The sequence below is a fragment of the Bos mutus genome, chromosome 13 (assembly GCF_027580195.1).
Source record: "Bos mutus isolate GX-2022 chromosome 13, NWIPB_WYAK_1.1, whole genome shotgun sequence".
Taxonomy (NCBI): Eukaryota; Metazoa; Chordata; class Mammalia; order Artiodactyla; family Bovidae; genus Bos; species Bos mutus.
This window is the reverse complement of record NC_091629.1, coordinates 21,789,386-21,814,201: the sequence shown is the minus strand read 5'-3', so window position 1 is coordinate 21,814,201 and position 24,816 is coordinate 21,789,386. Positions and strand designations below refer to the sequence as shown.

Genomic DNA, 24,816 nt, shown 5'->3' with positions numbered 1-24,816 from the left:
GGCTCTGAGTTCAATAAAGCACAGAGCCAAATGCCAACAAAGACGCTTTCAGCCCACACATTTGGGAAGAAGAATATTCAAATGGCCAAGAAACTGGGAAAGATGGTCAGTATCAATGTAATAGAGAAACACAGATGAAAACACGCGCTAATAGACAAGTAAACCGTGAAAAGGGTGACAATATCTAATGGGGATGTTGAGAAACACAGGCTGTTGGTGGGAAAATAAACTTTCTGAAGGGGGAGCTGGCAGTATGTTTCAAAACTTTACGTGTGAATACCCCTTGATCCAGTTGTTGTACGTCTAGGAATTTATCTTCAGGGAATAACTAGGCTCTTGTACACAGATTATGTACTGGGATGTTCATTACTGATAAGAACAAAAAAAAGAATGGGGGATTTTTAGTAGGGACATGTTTAAATAAATTGTGTATTATCATATGTATAATGAAGTACCCCTTGCTTATTTAAAAAAAAGATAAAAAATAACATCAACTGTTATGTTTGATATGGAAATACAACTGAGATACCTTGTAAACTAAAAAAAAAAAGCAAGTTTTTGGGACTTCCCTGGTGGTCCAGTGGTTAAGAATCACCTGCAGGCGACACGTGTTCCATCCCAGTCCAGGAATATCCCACATGCCGCGGGGCAACTGAGCATCCAATAGGTGCTCAATAAAAGTTGATTGATTGACTGAATAATAGAATGAATGAATGAACCACGTGCTCAGGGTTGCACACTTTGTAGTGGGGGGACTGGCATTCGAACCCAGTTTTGTCTGATTCCAAAGGCAGAGCTCTTACCACACGAGAACCCAGATATTTTATCACCCAAACCTAAGCTCTTTTGAGAGCAAAAGAAGGAACTGGTAACAACCACACAGGACGAGAGGCGGAAACCTAGCCCAGCTCTCCCCAGCGGCACTGCCTCCTTAGCTCCGGGCGGCCCAGCCCCTAGGCTCCCCTGTTGGACTCCATCCCACAGGTCCCCAGAGTCTCACCCAGGGGTGAAGAGGCTGGCCCAGCCAGGGATGAACTTCGGGTCCCGGGAGAAGAGGAGGATGGCAAACACGCAGAAAAGGATGAACACGGCCTGTTCGGCAAACCTGCGACACAGAGATGAGAACACCAAGGTGACCCTGGGCTTTGGCCTGACAGCAGCAAGGGAAGGCCTGGGGCAGGGGCCCACTGGGTGTGGTGGGTGTGAGTGGGCCCAGGCCCTGCCTCTGAGAGCCAGAAGTAGTAGTTCGGTGCTTCGGCGGTCCTGAGAGTGAGGGCGGGGAGTGCCGGGTGTCACTGGTTCCTTTCCTGGGGCTTCCATGTTCCCCCAGCATCCTTCCTGAGCATCAGGCCTGCCTCCCTGCAAACACTTCGTATCATTCCCAGGGTCCTAGGGACAATCCAGAGGGAGAAAGAAAGCGAGACACAGACAGAATCAGAAAAACAGAGAGAAAAGCAACTGACGGGAACAGAGAGGTAGGCGAAAGAGAGGAACAGTCAGATATCCAGAATGGGGCAGCTACGCAGAGCGACAAACATGGAGAGAGGGGCAGACAGAGGCAAAAGAGAAACCCCCCACATGTTGGGGTAAATATCTACCCAATGTGCCCATTTCACAGATCAGGAAGCAGGGCCCAGAGAGGGTTAATGCTTTGCCCAAGGCCACACGGGAAGTTAGTAGCAGAGTCAGACCTTGTGTGTGGGCCTGCTGACTCCTGGTTATTTTCACTTTAACATGCACTGAACGAGGTCCTGGGAGCCACTGAGGCAGGGCCAGGTATCCCATGAACAAGGAGGGAAAGTGGGCAATAGGCAGGAAGGTGACACGTCCCCACTCCAAGTGCAGCCTGAGGGGTTTGCTGGTCCTCAGGGTATCGACCCCAGTGCCAGGGCAAGAGGCTGACTGTGTTAGTCATCTCCCTACCTTCCGTCTCCAGGCTCCCAGGCTTTTGGTCCTGAAATTCCCTCTGGACTCAGTCCCCGAGAGGTAGCTCTCCTGAAAGTCTAGTGCCCAGTTCTCTTCCCACCCCAAGCAAGGATCCCTGCACCACGTACTTGATGGGCCCCAGGCTCTGGAATTCCTCCCGAATCGTGTCTCGAGCCCTCTTTTCTGCATCAGTTCTGAGCTCAGATTTCTTCTTCCTCCAGCCCCTGAAACAGAAAATGGGGAAGTTAGGAGTGGCCATTGCAGTCTAAAACACTTCAGCGACCCCCCTCCATCTAGTCAGGCCCCTTTGCCTCTGTTTTAGAGACTCTGTGACAGCCTGCTGGGTGGTCACCCTGCCTCCTTCTTCCCTTTCTAAAATCTGTTCTGCCCACCTATAGCCTGGATGGTCTTTAAAAAATGTGAATCTGATCATTTGGCTCCCAGGCTTAAAATCTTTTTTGGGGTCAAACAGGCTCAGGAATAAACCATACACACCAAGGAAATAAAATACAAAGTCCAAAATAGACCCCACCATAAATGGGGATTTAGTCTATGATAAAGTGGATGCCCCAGCTTGTTGTAGGAAAGATGACATATTCAGTCAATGATGTGAGACATACAGATCAATGGAACCTAGTAGAGTGTCCAGAAATAAACCCACACTTCTATGGTCAATTGATTTCTGATAAAGGTACCAACACCATTCAACGGGGAAAGAACAGTCTTTCATCAAACGGTGTTAAGACGACTGGATGCATGTGTGCTTGCTCAGTCACTCAGTCATGTCTGACTCTTTTGAGACCCCATGGACTGTAGCCCATCAGGCTCCTCTGTCCAGGGGATTCACCAGGCAAGAATACTGGAGTGGGTTGCCATTTCCTCCTCCAGGGGATCTTCCTGACCCAGGGATCAAACCTTCATCTCCTGCCTTGGCAGGCAGATTCTTTACCACTGAGCCACCTGGGAAGCCCCAAGACAACTGGACAGCCACATGCAAAAGGATGAACGTGGAACCCCCTACCTCTTGGTACATACAAAACTTAACTCAAAATGGTTCAAAGACCTAAACATAAGAAGAGCTAGACCTATAAGTTTTTAGAAGAAAACATAGAGATAAATTCTCATGGCCTCAGATTAGGCACATATTTCTTAGCTATGACACAAAAAGCACAAGAAAACAAAAATAAATTGACTTCATTAAAATTAAAAACGTTTGTGTGTCAGGAAAATGTATCGAGATAACTTGATGGTTATCTGAAATGAAAAAAAAGCTGATTCCAAACCTGTACCCTGCAGTGTAAGTTGCATCCTTACACTGCACTCTAAAAGGCAAGCTCCAACTAGATGAAAGGATTTAAATGTAAAAAATACAAAAATACTAGACTAAAACATGAGACTGTTCTTTCATAACTCCTATAAAGGGAAGACCTGTCTAACTACAATTGAAAATTCAGAAGCCACATGAGAAAAAATTGATGATTTCATCTCAGAAAATGTTTCTAAAAATTTCTGCACAGAAGAAAGCATGACATGCAAAGTGAAAAATCAGGAAAAAATAGTTGCAACTCATATTCAAAATAAACACTAATCTTTCAATATAGAGAGAATGCTGCTGCTGCTGCTGCTGCTGCAGCTGCTAAGTCGCTTCAGTCGTGTCCGACTCTGTGCGACCCCATAGCTGGCAGCCCACCAGGCTCCCCTGTTCCTGGGATTTTCCAGGCAAGAACACTGGAGTGGGTTGCCATTTCCTTCTCCAATGCATGAAAGTGAAAAGTGAAAGTGAAGTCACTCAGTCATCAATAAAACCAAGACCAGCAACATAAACACACAGTTTAACAATTCACAGGAGAGGAAATACCAGGGTGCCCCATGAATATCTGAAAAGATTTCATTTTACCCATTAGTATGAAAGGTTCTTCAAAATTACTCCTAAAGTAAATGCAAATTATTTTTATCTTATCAGATTGGCAAAAATCCACCTTGCTGCATGGAAACAGATGCTCTCATATATTGTATTTATTTTTTATTTTTTTGGCTGCACCATAGAGCATGCAGGATCATAGTTCCCTGATCTGGTATCGAACCCAGGCCTCCTGTATTGGGAGCACAGAGTCTTAACCACTGAACCACCACAGAAGTCCCTTATATATTGTGAGTGGGGGAACGTGTGTGCTTAGTCGCTCAGTCGTATCTGACTCTTTGCAACCCCATGGACTGCAGCCCACCAGGCTCCTCTGTCCATGGGGATTTCCCAGACGAGAATACTGGAGTGGGTTACCTCCAGTTGGTTGGTTCCTCCTCCAAGCAATCTTCCCAACCCAGGGATCAAACCCGTGTCTCCTACTTGGCAGGCAGATTCTTTTCCACTGAAAGTGAAAGTTGCTCAATCATGTCCGACTCTTGAGACCCCACGCACTATACAGTACATGGAATTCTGCAGGTCAGAATACTGGAATGGGTAGCCTTTTCCTTCTCCAGGGTATCTTCCCAACCCTGAGATCAAACCCATGTCTCCCATATTGCGGGCAGATTCTTTACTAGCTGAGCCACAAGGGAAGCCCAGGAATACTGGAGTGGGTAGCCTATCCCTTCTCCAGCTGATCTTCCTGACCCAGGAATCGAACTGGGGTTTCCTGCATTGCAAGTGGATTCTTTACCAACTGAGTTATCAGGGAAGCTGTATTCCACTGAACCACTCAGGAAACCCAGACTTCGTTTTTATCCCCTATCTACAAGTGAAAATTGTAGAAATTAAAGAGGTAAAGCCTCAGGGAGGGGACAGAGTTGCTAAAAGTCACGCAGAACCATTATGTGAAATCTGGTTTATCTGAGTCCAATGTCTGGGCTTGCTTCTCTGGACTAATCCGGACTTTGAACCCCAAGTTTCTGCTCTGACAGGCCAAGAAACACCACAGTCAGAGCTTTTCTATTCTCAAGGGGTTTTCACATCTCTTTCATCTAGAATAGCTCTTACTGGTCCCATTTTACAGATGAGAAAAATTAAGGCCCAGAGGGGTGAGGAAACTGAGTCAGAGAATGACTTTATGACATGCCTGCTACTCCAGCCCTGAGCTGCAGCTCCTATGTTAGTATTTTCCCAAACCCACACATTCATAAAGGAAATCAGTCCTGAACATTCATTGGAAGGATTGATGCTGAAGTTGAAATTCCAATACTTTGGCCACCTGATGCGAAGAACTGACTCCTTGGGAAAGACCGTGATGCTGGGAAAGATTGAAGGCAGGAGGAGAAGGGGACGACAGAGGATGAGATGGTTGGATGGCATCACCGACTCAATGAACATGAGTTTGAGTAAACTCCAGGAGTTGGTGATGGACAGGGAGGCCTGGCGGGCTGCAGTCCTTGGGGTCACAAAGAGTCGGACACGACTGAGCAACTGAACTGAAGTGAACTGACACATTCATGACTCCCTTTACAAATGTTCCTATGTCCATGTGCCACGGGCTCCAACTAGATTTAGCATTTTAACTAAAAGCAGATCTTTAAATAGAAAGCTTTCTATCACTCCCATAAATAGCAAACAAGAGTCACTTGTCATACATAGAAAGTACCCATAAAAATAAAGATGTGAAAGCAAAGCAACATTATTACGTCTGGCTGGATACCACTGCTGGCTTGTCTTTGGGCCTGAGGCTTGCTCTTCCTTTTTTAAAAGGATGATTTGCAAATGTTAGAGAGGTGTTAAAGTTTTTCCCCACCTTACTGAGACTTTCTCCCCAGCATAAGCAGCGTTGATAAAGGAATATTTTTCTCACTATCGGAGTCAGTGTTGTTTGATACCTTGTCCTCAGGCTGCCCCAAATTGCCTCCTGTACTGAGGCCCCATGAAATAAGAAACACTGCACGTCATTTCCTGTGGGGCAAGTGTGGACCTGACTTAGGGAACAATACAATTAGTGATTATTGATGGTGGGTGGCATTCACCCAGGGCCTGGGCTCAGCAGGCAAGAACCCACACCACCTGTAACCCCCAGTCCCTGGGAGGCCAGGATGACTACGGGTACTACATCCGACTGAAGCTGGAAGGACTTAGGAGGGCCACTCGCTAGGGAGCGGGAAGCTGGGACTCCATCCCGGTTCCATCTACCGCAAAGCTCAAGTTAAGTGCCCGGGTACCTCAGGGTTATCCCTCCATAGAGGAAGGAGATCCAGAGCCAGCCCACCAACAGGAACAGCAGCATGAGAGGAAAGGCGAAGATGAACCAGGAGCCGAAGTTCACCACGTCGCACTGCGGGAAGAAACTGGAGAAAAGAGGGAGGTGAGAGCCCGCCAGCGTCAGCCAGACAGATGGGTGCACACATCCCTACAGGGAAAACCAAAGGAAGTATGCTCGGCATTCAGTGGCGCTGAAGGTCTTCACATTTCCCCCCCTGTATTTTCTGAGTAATATATTGGGTTGCCCAAAAAGTTCATTCCATTTTTTCATGGTCTGGAAAAAACAACCCCAAATGAACTTTTTGGCCAACCCAATATAAAGTTCCTATATCGGGTGTGATCAGAATAAACCAATACAATGTACTTGGGGAGCGAAGACCAAGGTGAACACTCAGGGCAGCCATTTCCCTGTCTCCCCAGGTGCCCTGCTGGAAAATCAGAATCTCATATAAACCCCATATTCCTTTCAAATACCTTCCTTCCCGATGAGAAGTTCCAGGCTTATGCAATTAAATGTTGTATACGTTTTGCATGTAATTTGCATGACCTTTACTCAAAATCCTTCATGTTGGATACTTTTACTTAAAGTTCCAGCATTTTCCCCCAATATCTTTTCAAGCCTTGCTCATATCAGAGCGAATAAGCAGCCTGAAAACCCTCTGACAGCAAATGCCCTCCCATGTCCCCCATCCCCCAACTCAGGACCAGCCCCTGAGGGCCTCAGAACCCCCATCTTTCCTGTCCTTCCCTGTGGACAGCCTCCAGCAAGAACTAACACCGAACACCCTGCTTTGTCCTCCCAGCCGACTGCCCCTTTGCTGGCACTTCCTACTAACCGAGGAGACAAACGGGTCATCCCAGATGGTCCCCATATCTGAAGCAGAACCATCTTGGCTTCTGGTTTTCAGTCTCACAGCCAGGCCTTGCTCAAAGAATGGAGATGAAAAGACAGCAAAGAGGGGGCTGAAATCAACTGGGAAAAGATCAATGCCTGGCCCCCATTCCCAGCCTCTGAAATCAGCATCTCTGCAGCTGAGATCCAAGCATATTTTTTTTCACCTTCCCTGGAGACTCTAAACGCACCCATGGCTGAGAATCACTGTTTTTTACAGACCTGCCTCTTGAGAAACCTATATGCAGGTCAGGAAGCAACAGTTAGAACTGGACATGGAACAACAGACTGGTTCCAAATAGGAAAAGGAGTATGTCAAGGCTGTATGTTGTCACTCTGCTTATTTAACTTATATGCAGAGTACATCATGAGAAACGCTGGGCTGGAAAAAGCACAAGTTGGAATCAAGATTGCTGGGAGAAATATCAATAACCTCAGATATGCAGATGACACCACACTTATGGCAGAAAGTGAAGAGGAACTAAAAAGCCTCTTGATGAAAGTGAAAGAAGAGAGTGGAAAAGTTGGCTTAAAGCTCAACATTCAGAAAACTAAGATCATGGCATCTGGTCCCATCACTTCATGGGAAATAGATGGGGAAACAGTGGAAACAGTGTCAGACTTAATTTTGGGGGGCTCCAAAATCACTGCAGATGGTGTTTGCAGCCATGAAATTAAAAGACACTTATTCCTTGGAAGGAAAGTTATGACCAATATAGATAGCATATTAAAAAGCAGAGATATTACTTTGCCAACAAAGGTCCGTCTAATCAAGGCTATGGTTTTTCCAGTAGTCATGTATGGATGTGAGAGTTGGACTGTGAAGAAAGCTGAGCACCGAAGTGTTGATGCTTTTGAACTATGGTGCTGGAGAAGACTCTTGAGAGTCCCTTGGACTGCAAGGAGATCCAACCAATCCATTCTAAAGGAGATCAGTCCTGGGTGTTCTTTGAAAGGACTGATGCTGAGGCTGAAACTCCAATACTTTGGCCACCTCATGCGAAGAGTTGACTCATTGGAAAAGACCCTGATGCTGGGAGGGATTGGGGGCAGGAGGAGAAGGGGACGACAGAGGATGAGATGGCTGGATGGCATCACCGACTCAATGCACATGAGTTTGGGTGAACTCTGGGAGTTGGTGATGGACAGGGAGGCCTGGCATGCTGCAATTCATGGGGTCACAAATAGTTGGACACAACTGAGCAACTGAACTGAACTAAAAATCAAAGGATTTGAGAACCTTAGAATATGGTAGAGAGTTAAGGTTTTAAAATCAGCCTGTGAGGTAAGACACGGGTGTACTTAAGTTTTCTCATGAAAATAACTTCGACTACCCACAAGTATGGAACTGACTTACGAACACCTAACCCACTCTCAGGAAGACCAATGCAGTTAGCTTTTCCTCCGTCATCCCTAAAAATCCTTGATTCTTTGGCTGAATACCAGATAAAGACGTCAGCCAGCACATGGAGCCATGTTGAATATCAGAAAATTTTGTTGCTGTTTGTTTGTTAAATGCTTACATTTGGATTCATGTGTATTAATTTAATATATGGCACATCTCCACGGTAACAAAATCTTAGAAACCCCACCTCTCAGAATCTTGGAATCTGAAAATACTTAGAATCTTGAAATATAAGGATTTTTAACATCTTCAGACTAAGAGGTTTTGAAAAATGGAATTGATGTCAAACCATTAGAGAATCCATCTCTTTGAGTCTCATGCCCTGACAAATGGCCACTCAACATCTGTTTGAACAGTTTTGGTGACAGGGAGATTTTACTTGGCAGAGTCCCCTCCACTGCTAGTCCATGTGCCTGGCTGTAAGGCTTCTCACGGGACATCACAGCCACACAGCAGTACATCCCACTGGGGCTGGTTTTAGAAGATGTCAGGTTATGTCACCCCTCTGCTCTCAGCTGTCCTCTGACTCCCCTAACAATGACTGCCCTGGTCTTCGTACCTTACCCCCTTCTGCACCCCAGCCTGGCCAGTCTTTGTGCTGCTTCCCACCTTTGTACAGGCTATCCCTTCTGTCTGGGGTGCTCTTCCCTCCTGCGTCCACAAAGTTCACCCCCTTGCTTCTAGGTCTCTGCTCAAGTGTCACCATATTAGAGGGATGGCACAATACCAACCAACCTAGATAAAACAGCACCCACTCCTGTTACCTCTGCCCCCTTCTTCTGCTCGATCTTATTTCATAACATATCACACCAACATACTATATATTCTCTTGCTTTTTCCTTTATTGTTTGTCTCTCCCACCAGAATGCAAGTTCCCCAGAGCAGGAATTTTGCTGAGCTTTGTGCATCGCTGGGTCCCCAGAGCCTGGACAATGGTAGACACCCAAGACACATCCCTGGATGTTGGGTGAAGGAGGAGGAGAGGAGTAGAAGAGGCAGAAGCCCCAGTGCCAGGGACAGGGAGCACTTGCTCTTACCTCTTGAGCTGGCCGAGCAGGATGAGGTTGGGGGCTGTGCCTGTGAGGGTGGCGGTGCCCCCGATGCTGGCCGAGTAGGGGATGGAGATGAGGAAGCCCTTCCAGATGTTCCTGCGATATTCCTCCTCCTTCTTGGAGGTAGGGTGGAGATCCGTTGGAGCCTCTGCCTCCTCAGGGCAGTCTTTGCTTTAAACAAACCCAAAGAGAAGCCATTTAGAATTCCTGGCCTTATGGAGAAACACACTGCCTGGGATGGGAGAGCTAAATGAACTTTCTAGAAGGCAATTGGCATAGGAATCAAACACTTCTAAAAATGTGCAACCCTTCAGCTTAAGTGTTCTACTCTAACGAGTTGTCCTAAACTAATACTTGGTGTTAAATATAACTTAAATGGAAAACTTCATTTAAATATCCATCAAAAAAGGATTGGCTAGATTAAGACGATCCTGTTTCTGGATGGAATACCAAAGCAGTTATTAAAAATGGTGATTTAGATGGGTATTTATTCAGAGGAAAGATGCCCATTATATAAAGTGAAAAGGTAGGTAACAGCACTACTTACTTTTATTTGCACATATTTCATGAATATATGAGTATTAAGAAAAGTCTAGAATGATATACACAAAGTTGCTTTGGGGATTTTCGTGGGGATGGAATTATGGATTTTTTCTCCTCTTTTACTTTTTATTTGTATTTTCTGGGTTATTTTCCTTGTACCTTTGGGGAGTTTGGGAAATAATAAAGTCAAAAATTATTAATTATATAATCATATAATTATAATTATATGATTATATAAAAGATAATGATGCTGACACAAATTTACAAATTTATAAAAATTTACAAATTTGGGAAATAATAAAGTCAAAATTGTTAATTATATAATTATAATTATATAAAAGATAATGATGCTGACACAAATTTATTGAGGTGAAAAGACATCCACTACACTCAATTAGCTGAGATGATAGGTTATAAATGGCATATGTAGCATGGTTAGTTATTTTGTTAAAAATACACACACACACACACATATATATAGATAAATGGTCTAGAATAGTATTCACTTAACTCTTCTAATCTATCTTTGGGAGTGAGGTGCTGAGTACATTTTTCTTTTTGTTTAAGAGTTCTTTTTCTTTTTACTTGTGAAATTATAAAATGTTTATTAGTGGATCAAATTAAGAATTGTTTTGTCTAACAAATCAATTTTTTTTTAAAGAATGTAAGACACTTCAACTATCTTGGGGCTTTAATTACTAACATGAGGGGCCGCTTCTCCAGTGGGTGGTGGGGATGTGATCTGGGGTCTAAAAAGAAGACAAGGGCTGGAAGCAGCTGGAGACAGATGCCATGCTTGATTATCCAGGGTGAGAGGCCCAGTCAGGGACCTGTGGGCTCCCTCGGACCTGGGGCTCCAACCAGACTGAGCCTCACAGGAGAATAAGAGCAGAAAGTGTTCTTCTTGTGTACCCCCTTCCTTGTTTGGATGGAAAACTGAGGCCCAGAGTGGGGCTTGAAGAAAGTAGGGAAAACCACTAGACCATTCAGGTATGACCTAAATCAAATCACTTCCGATTATACAGTGGAAGTGACAAATAGATTCAAGGGATTAGATCTGATAGACAGAGTGCCCAATGAACTATGGATGGAGATTCATGACCTTGTACAGGAGGCAGTGATCAAGACCATCCCCAAGAAAAAGAAATTCAAAAGGCAAAATCATTGTCTGAGGAGGCCTTACAAATAGCTGTGAAAAGAAGACAGTTCAGTTCAGTTGCTCAGTCGTGTCCAACTCTTTGAGACCCCATGAATTGCAGCACGCCAGGCCTCCCTGTCCATCACCAACTCCTGGAGTTCACTCAAACTCACGTCCATCGAGTCAGTGATGCCATCCAGCCATCTCATCCTCTGTCGTCCCCTTCTCCTCCTGCCCCCAAATCCCTCCCAGCATCAGGGTCTTTTCCAATGAGTCAACTCTTCACATAAGGTGGCCAAAGTATTGCAATTTCAGCTTTAGCATCAGTCCTTCCAAAGAACACCCAGGACTGATCTCCTTTAGAATGGACTGGTTGGATCTCCTTGCAGTCCAAGGGACTCTCAAGAGTCTTCTCCAACACCACAGTTCGGTTTGATCCCTGGTAGGGGCGGCGGCTGAGAGGAGCAACCCCACGTCCAAGGAGCAGTGGCTGCATGGGCACAGGAGGGCCTAGAGGAGCTACTCCATGTTCAAGGTCAGGAGCGGCGGCCATGAGGAGATACCTCTCATCCAAGGTAAGGAGCAGCGGCTGTGCTTTGCTGGAGCAGCCATGAAGAGATACCCCACGTCCAAGGTAAGAGAAACCCAAGTAAGACGGTATGTGTTTCGAGAGGGCATCAGAGGGAAGACACTGAAACTGTAATCACAGAAAAGAAGACAAGCTAAAGGCAAATGAGAAAAGGAAAGGTATACCCATTTGAATGCAGAGTTCCAAAGAACAGCAAGGAGAGATAAGAAAACCTTCCTCAGTGATCAGTGCAAAGAAATAGAGGAAAACAATAGAATGGGAAAGACTAGAGATCTCTTCAGGAAAATTAGAGATACCAAGGGAACATTTCATGCAAAGATGGGCACAATAAAGGACAGAAACATTATGGACCTAACAGAAGCAGAAGATATTAAGAAGAGGTGGCAATAATACACATAAGAACTAAACAAAAAAGATCTTCATGACCCAGATAACCATGATGGTGTGATCACTCACCTAGAGTAGGACATCCTAGAGTCCGAAGTCAAGTGGACCTTAGGAAGTATCACTACAAACCAAGCTAGTGGAGGTGATGGAACTCCAGCTGAGCTATTTCAAATTCTAAAAGATAATTCTGTGAAAGTGCTGTACTCAATATGCCAGCAAATTTGGAAAACTCAGCAGTGGCCACAGGACTGGAAAAGGTCAGTTTTCATTCCAATCCCAAAGAAAGGCAATGCCAAAGAATGTTCACACTACTGCACAATTGCACTCATCTCACATGCTAGTAAAGTAATGCTCAAAATTCTCCAAGACAGGCTTCAACAATACATGAACCAAGAACTTCCAGATGTTCAAGCTGGATTTAGAAAAGGCAGGGATACCAGAGATAAAATTGCCAACATCCATTGGATCATAGAAAAAGCAAGAGAGTTCCAGAAAAATATCTACTTCTGCTTTATTGACTATGCCAAAGCCTTTGATTGTGTGGATCACAACAAACTGAAGAAAATTCTTCAACAGATGGGAATACCAGACCACCTTACCTGCCTCCTGAGAAATCTGTATCGGGTCAAGAAGCAACAGTTAAACTGCAACAACGGACTGGTTCCAAATTGGGAAAGGAGTACATCAAGGCTGTATGTTGTCACCCTGTTTATTTAACATCTATGCAGAGTACATCATGCAAAATGCAGGGCCGGGTGAAGCATAAGCTGGAATCAAGATTGCTGGGAGAAATATCAATAACCTCAGATATGCAGATGATACCACCCTTATGGCAGAAAGTGAAGAAGAACTAAAGAGCCTCTGGACGAAAGTGAAAGAGGAGAGTGAAAAAGTTGGCTTAAAGCTCAACATTCAGAAAACTAAGATCATGGCACCTGGTCCCATCACTTCATGGCAAATAGATGGGGAAACAATGGAAACAGTGTCAGACTTTATTTTTTTTAGGCTCCAAAATCACTGCAGATGGTGATTGCAGCCATGAAATTAAAAGATGCTTACTCCTTGGAAGGAAAGCTATGACCAACCTAGACAGCATATTAAAAAGCAGAGACATTACTTTGCCAACAAAGGTCCATCTGGTCAAGGCTATCGTTTTTCCAGTAGTCATGTATGAATGTGAGAGTTGGACTATAAAGCTGAGCACTGAAGGATTGATGCTTTTGAACTGTGGTGCTGGAGAAGACTCTTGAGAGTCCCTTGGACTGCAGGGAGATCCAATCAGTCCATCCTAAAGGAAATCAGTCCTGAATATTCTTTGGAAGGACTGATACTAAAGCTGAAACTCCAATACTTTGGCCACTTGATGCAAAAAACTAACCCATTTGAAAAGACCCTGATGCTGGGAAAGATTGAAGGCAGGAGGACAAGGGGACGACAGAGGATGAGATGGTTGGATGGCATCACCGACTCGACGGACATGAGTTTGAGCAAGCTCTGAGAGTTGGTGATAGACATGGAAGCCTGGTATGCTGCAGTCCATGGGGTCTCAAAGAGTCAGACACAATTGAGCAACTGAACTGAACTGAACTGCGAGTGGGGCTGAGGTCTGCAACCAATGGACATGGAGTTCCTGAGGGTAGGGATCAGTTCTTTTCCAACAGACTCAGCACAAGCTTTGCCTGGGTAGATGGTTAAAACAGATTCCCAGGTTGCAAGGTGGTGAGTGGCAGGGCCAACTACAGAACCCGTATATCAAAGGTGGACTCAAAGCCCCCAAACACGGTGCCAGGGAGGAGCACAGGCCTCAGGATAAGACAAACTAATGTAAAATCATGTCCTTATCTGCTAGACCCTCCATCCATTCCCATCTCATTCAAAGTCAAAACTACATCAGTGGCCTGTGGGGTCCCACATGCTCTGTCCCCAACCAGTGCCCTCCTGCCATACAAGCAATCTCTGTGACCCCACCTCTAGCCACACTACCATCCTGGCTGCCTTGAACTCTCAGGGCTTTGTACCTGCTGTCCCCTCTGCTAAGAATGTTCTTCCCACAGATTCCCTAGGACCCTTCACCTCCCCCAGGTGTTTGCCCAAGAATGACCTTCTTAGTGAGGTCTCCCCTGACACACATTTAAATACTGCCTTTTCCCTCTCCCAACCCCCTCCCTGGCCTGCTTTGCAATGCTTTGTTCTCCTGTTCGTTGCCATGTGCCTGACAGTACCTGGCTCATAGTAAGTTCTCTATAAATTTGCTGAATGAAAGAAACAGACCTGACTGATGCCCAGCAATGATGCCTTGAGCAAGTCACTTTACTCCCTGCTGTTTGCTTCATCATCATGAAATTGAGATAATGATACCATTAATAACAAGCATTACCATCTGTGCATGGAAGGCCTAACAACTGGCTTTATCTACATGATCTCATTTAATCTCAAAAACAACCCTCAAAAAGAACCCAGGTGGGTTTTGACATCATGTCCAGTTGGTAGGTGAAACTGAGTTTCAGAGAGGGGGAGTGATGTGTGCAAATCAACAGAGCCGGTAAGTGGCAAAGCCAGGGTTCAAAGTCAAGTCTGCTTGACCCCAAGCACCCAGGTCTTATATCCTTGCTGCTGCATACAAAAGACACCAAAGACTAGCTGTGCCATCAATGTCCAGGTGCGTCCTGAGTCACACAGGTGTGAAGGGCTGCTACTGTCTGGGGATCTTTTGTCTGCAGACAAAGCTTTAGCTTGGCCCGGTACACCCTCTCCTCCTTGACGGTCATGTGGTTTGCGCCTCCTGCTCTTCTGGCCCCTCCTTCCAGACCCTTCACCTCAGCAGACCTTTAGGGGTTTACTGTACTCCCCTGCCCATCCCACATATTCTTTTTTCAAGGAGGCTGGAGCTCAGGGAGAAGTAGTGGAAATTTGGGCATTGGGTCATCGGGAGAAGAATGGGGGGTGGGGATTGCCTGCAGCATGGAATTCTTGTTCATCCTCTCCTTGGATCAAGCACGGGCTCCTCTATGAATATCACCAGGAGAACTCACTCTTCTGTGCCGGCAATGAATTGCATCTCCGTGGGCACAGTGTGCAGGCCGTTTTTCCGCACAGCAGCTAGGAGGAAAGAGCACGAGGTCTTTAGTGGGATGTAGCAGGTGGGACAGAAGCGTCCCCTTCTTGTGCAGTCAATCAAGAGTACTTCCTCAGGTCCCAGCCTATACTAGTCATTGGATTAAAAAAAAAAAAAAAAAAAAACACTCAAAATTCCATCCTTCTACCCAACCTGTTCCTATTAGGAGAGGGCTTCAGGCCTGGGGGCAGGAAGTTAGCTGCAAGGCAGCTGGACAAGCCATAACTCAAGCCTAGGCTAACCTCAACTGTTATTGTCAAGGGGATGTTTGGGAAAGACCAGCTATGAGTGTTAATGGATCAGCAATGGGATGGGTGACTCCAATCTACCACTCATTCAAAATGCATTTATTGAGCACCTACTGTGTACCATTGACCATCAGCTTGGGGTACACACTGAATAATATAGGACAATGTCCTTGCTCCCATGAAAGCACTATTCTAGAGACAATGACTGACAATAATCAAGAAATAAAACTTCGGGTGTCAGGGAACGTTTAATGTTAAGGAATCCTATGTTTTCTGTTTCTCAAGCGCCTTTTGTTCCTTATCAGTTCCTGGAAAACAGGAACCAGCAGAGCTGCACTCAGTTCTCAGGACTGAGGTCATGAGATGGAACATATACGTGGATTCCTTTCAGTAACCTTTTACTTTTCTATAGAACTACTTAGTCATGTTCCTATTTCCAATACATGGGTTGTCTTCTGGCCCTGTGACGATTGTTATTCCCTTAGTTACTGTTGTTATGCTTTTGCTTTCGGTGTTTTTGCTCAACTTTATTTTTCTGCCTAAAGCTTCCGTGTATAACAATACATATGCACATGCTGCCATGATTAAAGCACCCTTGTTCCACTAGAGGCTTGGGTCCCCCGCGTCCTTCTTTTCTTTGTCTTCTTTTCGTTGACTCCTTTCCCCAGGTTCTCATCTGTCAAGACCGAAACAAGTGGCGCCTGAACAGGGACCTGGAGTACACCCTTGGCAAGCTCACAGGGTGACTCTGGACCTACTGAGGTCGGTAAGTGCAGGGTAATGGGACAAACGGCTGGAAAGCCCCACCACTTTTCTACTTTGCTTCATCATTTATTTAAAGTTCAAGGACTCTTGGTTTCATGTCAGTGAATAGAGGCTTGTCTCCAAACGGTAATTGAACATAACCCCTGGTTCCCTGATGAAGGTACTTTTGATTTAGAGATTTGGAATCAGGTTAAAGAGAATGTTGAATCAGCCACAAGATGGGGAAAAAATATTCCAATGGATTTCTGGCCCTTATGGGCCCTCATTAAAGCTTAATTTTGCCATTTCAAGGAAATTCTAGCCCCCCTGATAATCGACAACAGGCAGAACACTTGTTACATGAATATGAATTAGATGATGAAACTTTACAAAAGGCCCAATTAGAACAACATAAAATATTTCAGAATTTTCCCACCAGCACTGCTCTGGTTACCCCAAGTGCTCCTCCTTCTCTTGCAACGGGCACCAAACCAAAAGTCCTCTCAACTCAAGGACAAGATGACTCTGATAATGACTCTTCTGAGGCTGACAATACTTTCCTTGATGACAATGATACACCTTTAGCTTATACTCATATTTATGAGAAAACACTATCTACTCATTCTCCTTCACGATGACGGCTTTCTGGATTGCTGGCTTTACAATCTCGAATCTCTGAGGCTGATGACTTTTCCACATTTCCTGTTTTCAAAAATTAATGCTCAAGGGCAAATTATACCTCAATACAAAAACATTGATTTTTCTCACATGCAACAAATGAAAAAAGCTAAGGAACTTTTAAACTCTATGGCATGTTCTATTGGAAATTTTGTTCCTTATGATTGGCGACTTTTGATAAAGGCTCTTCTTAAGCCAGGAGAATATCTTCAATGGACAATGTGGTTTCAGGATGTAGCCCGAGATCATGCCAATTCTAATGCTTGAGCTGGCGCTCCCCAAAATCAAATTACTTTTGAAATGTTAACCAGTACCAGGCAGTTTGATGCAGTGAAAGCCCAAATACAATGCCCTCCCTTATTACATGAGCAACTGAAGTAAGTTGCCCTTGAAGCTTGGGATCGAATTACTACTCAGGGGGAGCCTAAAGGCAGCTACACAAAAGTATTTCAAGGACCTAATGAAGCCTATGATGATTTTTTAGCTAGATTGGAAGTTTCTATTTCCCATAGTGTTATTGGAGAAGAAGCCAAAAAGCAACTAGGAAAACTGCTTGCTTATGAGAATGCAAATCAGAAATGTCAAAGAGCTATCACTCCAATCCATGAGACTGGGGCTATCATCGACTATTTGAAGGCTTGTCGCAATTTAGGATCAGAAACTCAAAAAATGCAAATGCTAGTTGAAACAATTGCTGCTGCTTTTAAAAAGGGGAATGAAAGATGTTTTGCATGTGGAGATAAAACACATTGGGTCAGGGAATGTCGGTCTAAATATGATGTTGAAGGAAAGCCTATTTCAGGAAACTCCAAGCTGGGGACTCCCCAGGTCCCCATCCACAAAAACCAGGGGCAAACTTCATCTTTTCCCTCAAACCCTCAACATCCGGCAGTGCTGCCAGTGATATACCTAAACGATTTTCTCCTTTTTCCTCAAGCAGTCCCTTTTAGAATACCTGCCAGACTTTTGGAGCCCTACCCCCACAAACCTTCAGTCTTTTACTTGGCCAATCTAGTCTGACTTCTAAAGATTTACTGTTCACCCTGGAGTAATTGATTCAGATTATAAGGGAGAAATTCAAATTATGTTATCTCAGATATTATGGCAATTTAAAAAGGGAGATAAAATTGCTCAATTACTTCTTTTACCTTACATTTCTATTAACTCCTCTGATGGTATGTGGACAGATGGATTCGGCAGTACAGATCAAAAACAATCCTTATAGACATCAATTATATCTGAATATACCTAACCAAATATAAATATCAAAATTAATGGCAAAAAATTTTCTGGTCTTCTTGATACTGGATCTGATATTACTATTATCTCCAAACATTTATGGCCCAAATCGTGGCCTATCCAGAGAATTTCTTGCCAGATTGCAGGAGTTTCTCAAACCAAAGTACAAGAGGTTTATCAAAGTGTCCAAATATATCCATGTGAGGGACCAGAAGGCCAGCCCACAGCATTATGATCTTATGTTATAGATGCACCCCTTAATTTAATAGGAAGATTATTTACTTATGCAATGACAAGCTCAAATATGTATTCTACGTTTTTCCTATGGGCCACTGCTCACTTAACAAACGATGCAATTATTAAAATAACTTGGAAAGTGACGAGCCTGTTTGGACAGAGCAGTGGCCCCTTACAAAAGAGAAACTAGAGACTGCTAAGGAACTTTATCTATATACAATTGAAATAGAAACATATTGAGGAATCTTGTTCTCCTTGGAATTCTCCCATTTTTGTAATAAAAAAGAAATCTAACAAATGGCATCTCTTAACAGACCTTAGACGGAGAAGGCAATGGCACCCCACTCCAGTACTCTTGCCTGGAAAATCCCATGGATGGAGGAGCCTGGTGGGCTGCAGTCCATGGGGTCACGAAGAGTCGGACATGACTGAGCGACTTCACTTTCACTTTTCACTTTCATGCATTGGACAAGGAAATAGCACCCCACTCCAGTGTTCTTGCCTGGAGAATCCCAGGGACCGGGGAGCCTGGTTGGCTGCCACCTATGGGGTTGCACAGAGTCGGACACGACTGAAGTGACTTAGCACAGCAGCAGCAGCAGCAGACCTTAGAAAAGCTAATGCATCTATGAAACCTATGGGTGCATTACAACCAGGAATTCCATCACCTACCACTATTCCTCAAAACTGGCATATTATTATTATAGATTTACAGGATTGCTTTTTTACTATATCTTTACATCCTCTAGACTGAGAAAGATTTGCCTTCTCTCTTCCTTTTCCTAATCATATCAGGCTTCATAAATGATATCAATGGACTGTATTGACTCAAGAAATGATGAATTCTCCCACCATGTGTCAATATTATGTAGCCAAAGCCCTTGAACCTGTGAGAAAACAATTTCCTGACTTTCTTGTTATTCATTATATGGACGATATACTGTTTTTGGCCCCATCTGTTTTAGAGACTCAACATATGTTTAATATAGCTCAACGATGCTTAAAAGACTCTGGATTAATTATTGCCCCTGAAAAAATTCAAACCTCTACACCTTACCATTACTTAGGATCTATTGTTAATAGACAAAATGTCACTCCCCAACTAACACAAATTCGTATGGATAAATTATCAACCTTGAATGATTTTCAAAAACTTTTAGGTGATATAAACTGGATTAGACCCTCTTTGGGCATTGCAAATTATCAACTGACTAATTTATTTAATACTTTGAAAGGAGACCTTGATTTAAATAGCCCTCATTCACTTTCACAAGATACACGAGAGGAACTCGTGTATTTTAGTAAACTCATGAATTTAGTACAAAATAAATTACAAAAACAATTTCTTACTCATATTAGAGAGTTGTTTATACTCCCTTCTCTCCATTCTTCCACCAGACTTCTTGCCCAACAAGAACACCCGGCAGAATGTATCTATACACATTTTAGAGGGACAAAGTCACTTACGCCCTATCTTGATTTAATCGCTCTAATAATTATCAATGGGAGAAATAGAACTAAGACTTTGATTGGCTTCAATCCCCATAAAATTGTATTATCTATTAATGAAACTCAATTTGAAAATGCATTACAAACTTCTACCAATTTTCAAATAGCCTTCTTAGACTATTTTGGAAAAATTTCATTTCATTATCCTTCTAATAAACTTTGAAATTTCTTCAAAAATACTGAATTTATTATCTCTCACATTGTTACATCACAACCTATACGTCAAGCTGATGTTTTCTATATAGATGGGAGTAAAAACTCTAAAGCCTCATTTTGGTTTCTCAAAAAATATAAAGTCTTTTATACTAAATTTCATTCTGCTCAACAAAATGAATTATATGCTCTTATTCAGGTTATTCACCTACATCCTTACCCTATTAATATAGTTTCTGACTCCTCATATTCAGTTTTTGTATTAAAAAATATAGAAAATTCTACTATAAATTCTAATCAATCTATTATTCAACAACTTTTTCTTGAATTACAATCCATTATTATATATTACTCATATTCGAGCACATTCCGGCCTTCCCGGTCCAATGACTTATGGTAATGAACAAACTGATAAGCTTGTTTTTTTTACTACTCCTAAAGAACAACATGCTCTATTACATAATAATGCTGGCTCCTTATACCAGATTTGGAAAATTCTATACCGCCATGCTAAAGAAATCATTAGTAATTGCTCTACTTATAGACCCCTACATCTTCGACCCATTTCACAAGGTATCAATCCTTGAGGATTACAACCCAAAGAAATATGGCAAATGGATGTGACTCATTGCCCTGAGCTTTCTCCATCTTCTTTTTTACATGTCTATATTGATACAAATTCTTCTTTTATATGGGCCACACCTCTTTTAGGTGAAGCTACACAACACGTTATAACCCACCTGTTAGCTTGCTTTGCAGTAATGGGAACACCTAGTTGCATAAAAACAGACAATGGCCCTGCTTATATCTCTAAGCAATTCAAACAATTTTTACAATCTTTTTCTATCAAACATATTACAGGCATTCTTTTTAATCCACAAGCATAAGACATAGTTGAATGAGCACATCACACACTGAAACTACAAATAAAAAAATTAAAAAGGGGGAATACACAGGAACAATTCTATCTTTCCTATCCAGAGCAGACTTTACTAGATTCCCATGCAAGATATTCTTTAATCCTATAACTATTGTTAATACAGCTTTATTTGTTTTAAATTTTTTAAACTTACCACAAGGAGATATCTTGACAAGAGCAGAAAAACATCTTGAGGAATTGAAGGAAACTTCTCTTCCTCTGCTCATTTGGTATCAAGATGGGCTAACTAAACAATGGAATCTGGGAAATTAATCTTACAGGGAAAGGGGTATGCTTGTATTTCTCCAGATGGATCTAAAGAACTCACCTGGCTCCCTCTTCGGAAGATCTGCCCCAAGGGAGCCTCCGGTGTTCAAAATAAAGATGAAACCAAAAAACCCCTGGGAAGAAGAAATTCCAATACAGGCCATGGCAGCTCTGAAAATCTCCAAGAAGACCAAAACATTCAGGTTGTGATGAAAGTGGTGGAAGAAGTAAAACTGGACGAAGCGATGGAAAGTGACTGCAGAGTGAGGAGGAGGAGCAGGTAGACTCGTGATCAGGTCAACAGAGGAGACATATGAGCTGATGGCATTTGAGCTGAGACCTCCAGGATTAAAAGGAGTCAATCATTTGAAGAGCTGTGGGAAGAGGGACTGGGGCAACAGGAACAGCAAGTGCAAAGGCCCTGAGGTGAGAGTGTGTCTGGTATGTTGGGAAGCAGACGGAAGACCAGTGGGGCTGGAGGGGCGTGATGGAGAGGGAGACTAGGAGGAGGTGGGAGACGGGGCAGGGGCTGGGGTAGCAGAAAGTGGTCTGGATCACACAGAGGTCTTGGGGCTCACCATAAGAATTTTAGCTTCTCCTCTGAGCCAGCTGGGAGTGGAGCCAGGGGAGAGTTTGAGCAGAGGAGAGTCAGAAAAGGATATGATTTCGTTTCTAAAGAATCCCTTGCTTGACAGGTCAGCCTCCCCACAGGAGAAAACTGAAGAGATTAAAATTTCCTGCAGCTGAAACCATCACCAAGAGCAAAAGAATCCATCCCTGGGCATTGGAAGTGTGATTAATAACTGAACACATGGGTTCAGGGGTCAAGTCTCCATCTGTTGCTTTGTGACCTTAGATCAGTGTGGTTCTCAGCTAGGGTGGATTCTGCCTCCAAGGGACATTGGACAATGTCTGGAGAAATTTTTGGTTGTAGCAACTGAGATTAAGGTACTGGGGGTGTTACTGGTACCTAATGGTCAGAGGTCAGGGATGCTGCTAAACACCTTGTAGCACATGAGTCAGCCCCCACAAGAAAGAATTTTCCCATCTAAGATGTCAAATGGTGCCAAAGTTAAGAAACTGGTTTAGATAAATCCCTTAATCTCCTTGAATTTCTTTAATCCATAAAATGGAAGTAATAATTCCCCTGGGGTTATCAAGAGAATTAAAGAGTTGATTTATTTGCTATAGACAGAATATTTCCATTTAAAGCAAGGACCGGCAAACTTCTTCTGCAGAAGGCCAGACAGTAAATATTTTCGGCTTTGGAGGCCATATGATGTCTGTTGTAACTACTCAAATCTGCCATGGTATCATGAAAGCAGCCCTAGATGATACAGAAATAAGTAAGTGTGACTAAACCTTTATTTTTGGACACTGAAGATTTCATATAATCTTCACATGTCATAAAATCTTCTGCTTGATTTATACAACTATTTAAAAACATAAGAGCTATGCTTAGCTCACAGGCTAGATGAAAAACAGATGGCAGGCTAGATTTGGTGCACCCAAGTTTGCCAGCCCCTGAGTTTAAAAAATTAACAGGAATCTGAGCACTAGTGAGGATTCAGGAAATGTGGGTTACTATTAAGAAAGTACAAGAAAATGGCCCCTGGAGTCTGGAACGGGTCTGATCCAGCTACGACACATCATTGTCTTGTTGGACGTAGATACTCTTACATCACTGACTCCAGTCACTCTGAGACTGATAAAATGAGCCAGAGTGAGGACACTGTGACCTTGTTTAAGCGCAAAGCCACTTGCCACCCACAAAATACCAAGCATCCCCTTCTCTTGCTAAAGAAATGGCTACTTCTTACCTAATCACAGAATTGTCCCCAGGTTTTTTTTTTTTTCTATTCACTTTATTTTTGGCTGAGCTGGGTCATCCTTGCAGTGCATGGGCTTAGTTGCCCTGCAGCTTGGGGGATCTTAGTTCCTGACCAGGGATCGAACCCATATCTCCAGTATTGCAAGGTGGATTCTTAGCCACCGGACCGCCAGTTTCTGACAGCACCCAACCTAAAGCAAACCCTGCTTCCTTAGGTCCCCACCCCCACCCCAAATGCCCCAACCAAAGTCCAAATAGTGAGAGGTTCTTTCTAATATCCCTGAGTTCTTTGTCATTGTCCACGGTGTGTGCTTTTCCTCGCTGCAGCAGTGATAACAAACTCACCCTGTTTAACTACAAATGCACTTTGGCCACTTTGGACAAAGGAGGAAGGGTCTAGGCTCCAGCTCTGGCCCTTTCCCTGTCTCACCCCAGGGGCTTGGGGAAGTCTCTTCCCTTCTCCACTCTGGGCTGTTCTTTTCCTGCTGGTACCACAAGGGAGCAGGGTTCCACCGTGGCTGACTGTCGTTTTTACTGTGCCTAAGGCTGGGGTCTGAAGGCTAAATTCAGATCGTCTCCCCCTGGGCCATGGGGACAAGGGCCTCAGGGCTCCCGTGGTGGGAGCTCGCATTCAAATGCCATGCCTGAGGCTGGAGGCCAGGGCACTAAAGCAGGAAGTGAAGGGTTGTTCATAGGACACTGATGCTGGGGTGGGGGGGCTGATGCACAGTCACTCCCTGGGGGCTGACCAGACAGGGAGAACTCTGACCCAGTGACTCCCAGCTGCCACCCAGCTCTCACTCACTCTGTACTCTTCTTACTTGGTCAGGAAAGGCTGTCCCGCAGCATCAGATACTTGCAAAGCTCACCAGCATCTCAGGTATAACCACAGCCCGCCCTCCTCAGCCCAGGATGAACATTAGAATGTCCTGAGAAAGCCCAGGTCCCACTCCGGAGGTTCTGATTTAGAGGCTCTGAGGCCTCAGTATTTTTCAAAAGCTCTACAGGTGGTTCTGTTGTGCAGCCAGGGTTGAGAAAGCGTCCCTCAAGTTAGAGATGTGGAACTGATGTCTCCAGTGGCTGTCCATGACCCTACGGGGTGGGGGGTTGTGTGTGCTGACCAGTTTGCCACAGTCCCCACCTGGCCCCTTTCTCATCCCTGAAACCTGCTCGCTGCCAGCATCAGATCTGGAGAGCTGGATATAAAATCCTAGGGCTGCAAACAAGGCATGCATGCATGCTAAGTCGCTTTAGTCGTGCAAAGTCGACTCTTTGCAACGCCATGGACTGTAGCCCACCAGGCTCCTCTGTCCATGGGATTCTCCAGGCAAGAACACTGGAGCAGGTTGCCATTCCCTCCTCCAGAGGATCTTCCCAACCCAGGGATGGAAACTGGGTCTCCTGCATTGTGGGCAGATTCTTTACCACCTGTGCCACCAGGAAAGCCCACAGACAAAGCAGAGGAGGATATTCACACACACACACGACTGTAAACAGTAGTTATTGGTAGCAATTAGTTCCATTCCATTAGTAATGTGAAACAGTTTGATACCAAGTATTATTTCCCTCTAATAATGATGCCTTTAACACAGCCTTTGACTGTGTGGATCACAATAAACTGTGGAAAATTCTGAAAGAGATGGGAATACCAGACCACCTGACCTGCCTCTTGAGAAACCTGTATGGAGGTCAGGAAGCAACAGTTAAAACTGGACTTGGAACAACAGATTGGTTCCAAATAGGAAAAGGAGTACGTCAAGGCTGTAT

General features: G+C 44.0%; 1 protein-coding gene across 2 annotated transcripts in view; it reads right to left on the bottom strand.

Moving 5' to 3' along the window:
* The window catches only part of SLC13A3 (solute carrier family 13 member 3), an 88,642-nt gene that overhangs the window by 19,173 nt on the left and 44,653 nt on the right, over nt 1–24,816 (bottom strand). For both annotated transcript variants that reach the window (XM_070381093.1, XM_005897566.2), the window contains exons 4-8: nt 15,142–15,208; nt 9,438–9,623; nt 6,064–6,189; nt 2,055–2,150; nt 1,001–1,105 (exon numbers count right to left, since the gene is read on the bottom strand). In XM_070381093.1, the coding sequence (XP_070237194.1) occupies nt 1,001–1,105; nt 2,055–2,150; nt 6,064–6,189; nt 9,438–9,623; nt 15,142–15,208 (580 nt within the window). The remainder of the gene's footprint in view (nt 1–1,000; nt 1,106–2,054; nt 2,151–6,063; nt 6,190–9,437; nt 9,624–15,141; nt 15,209–24,816) is intronic.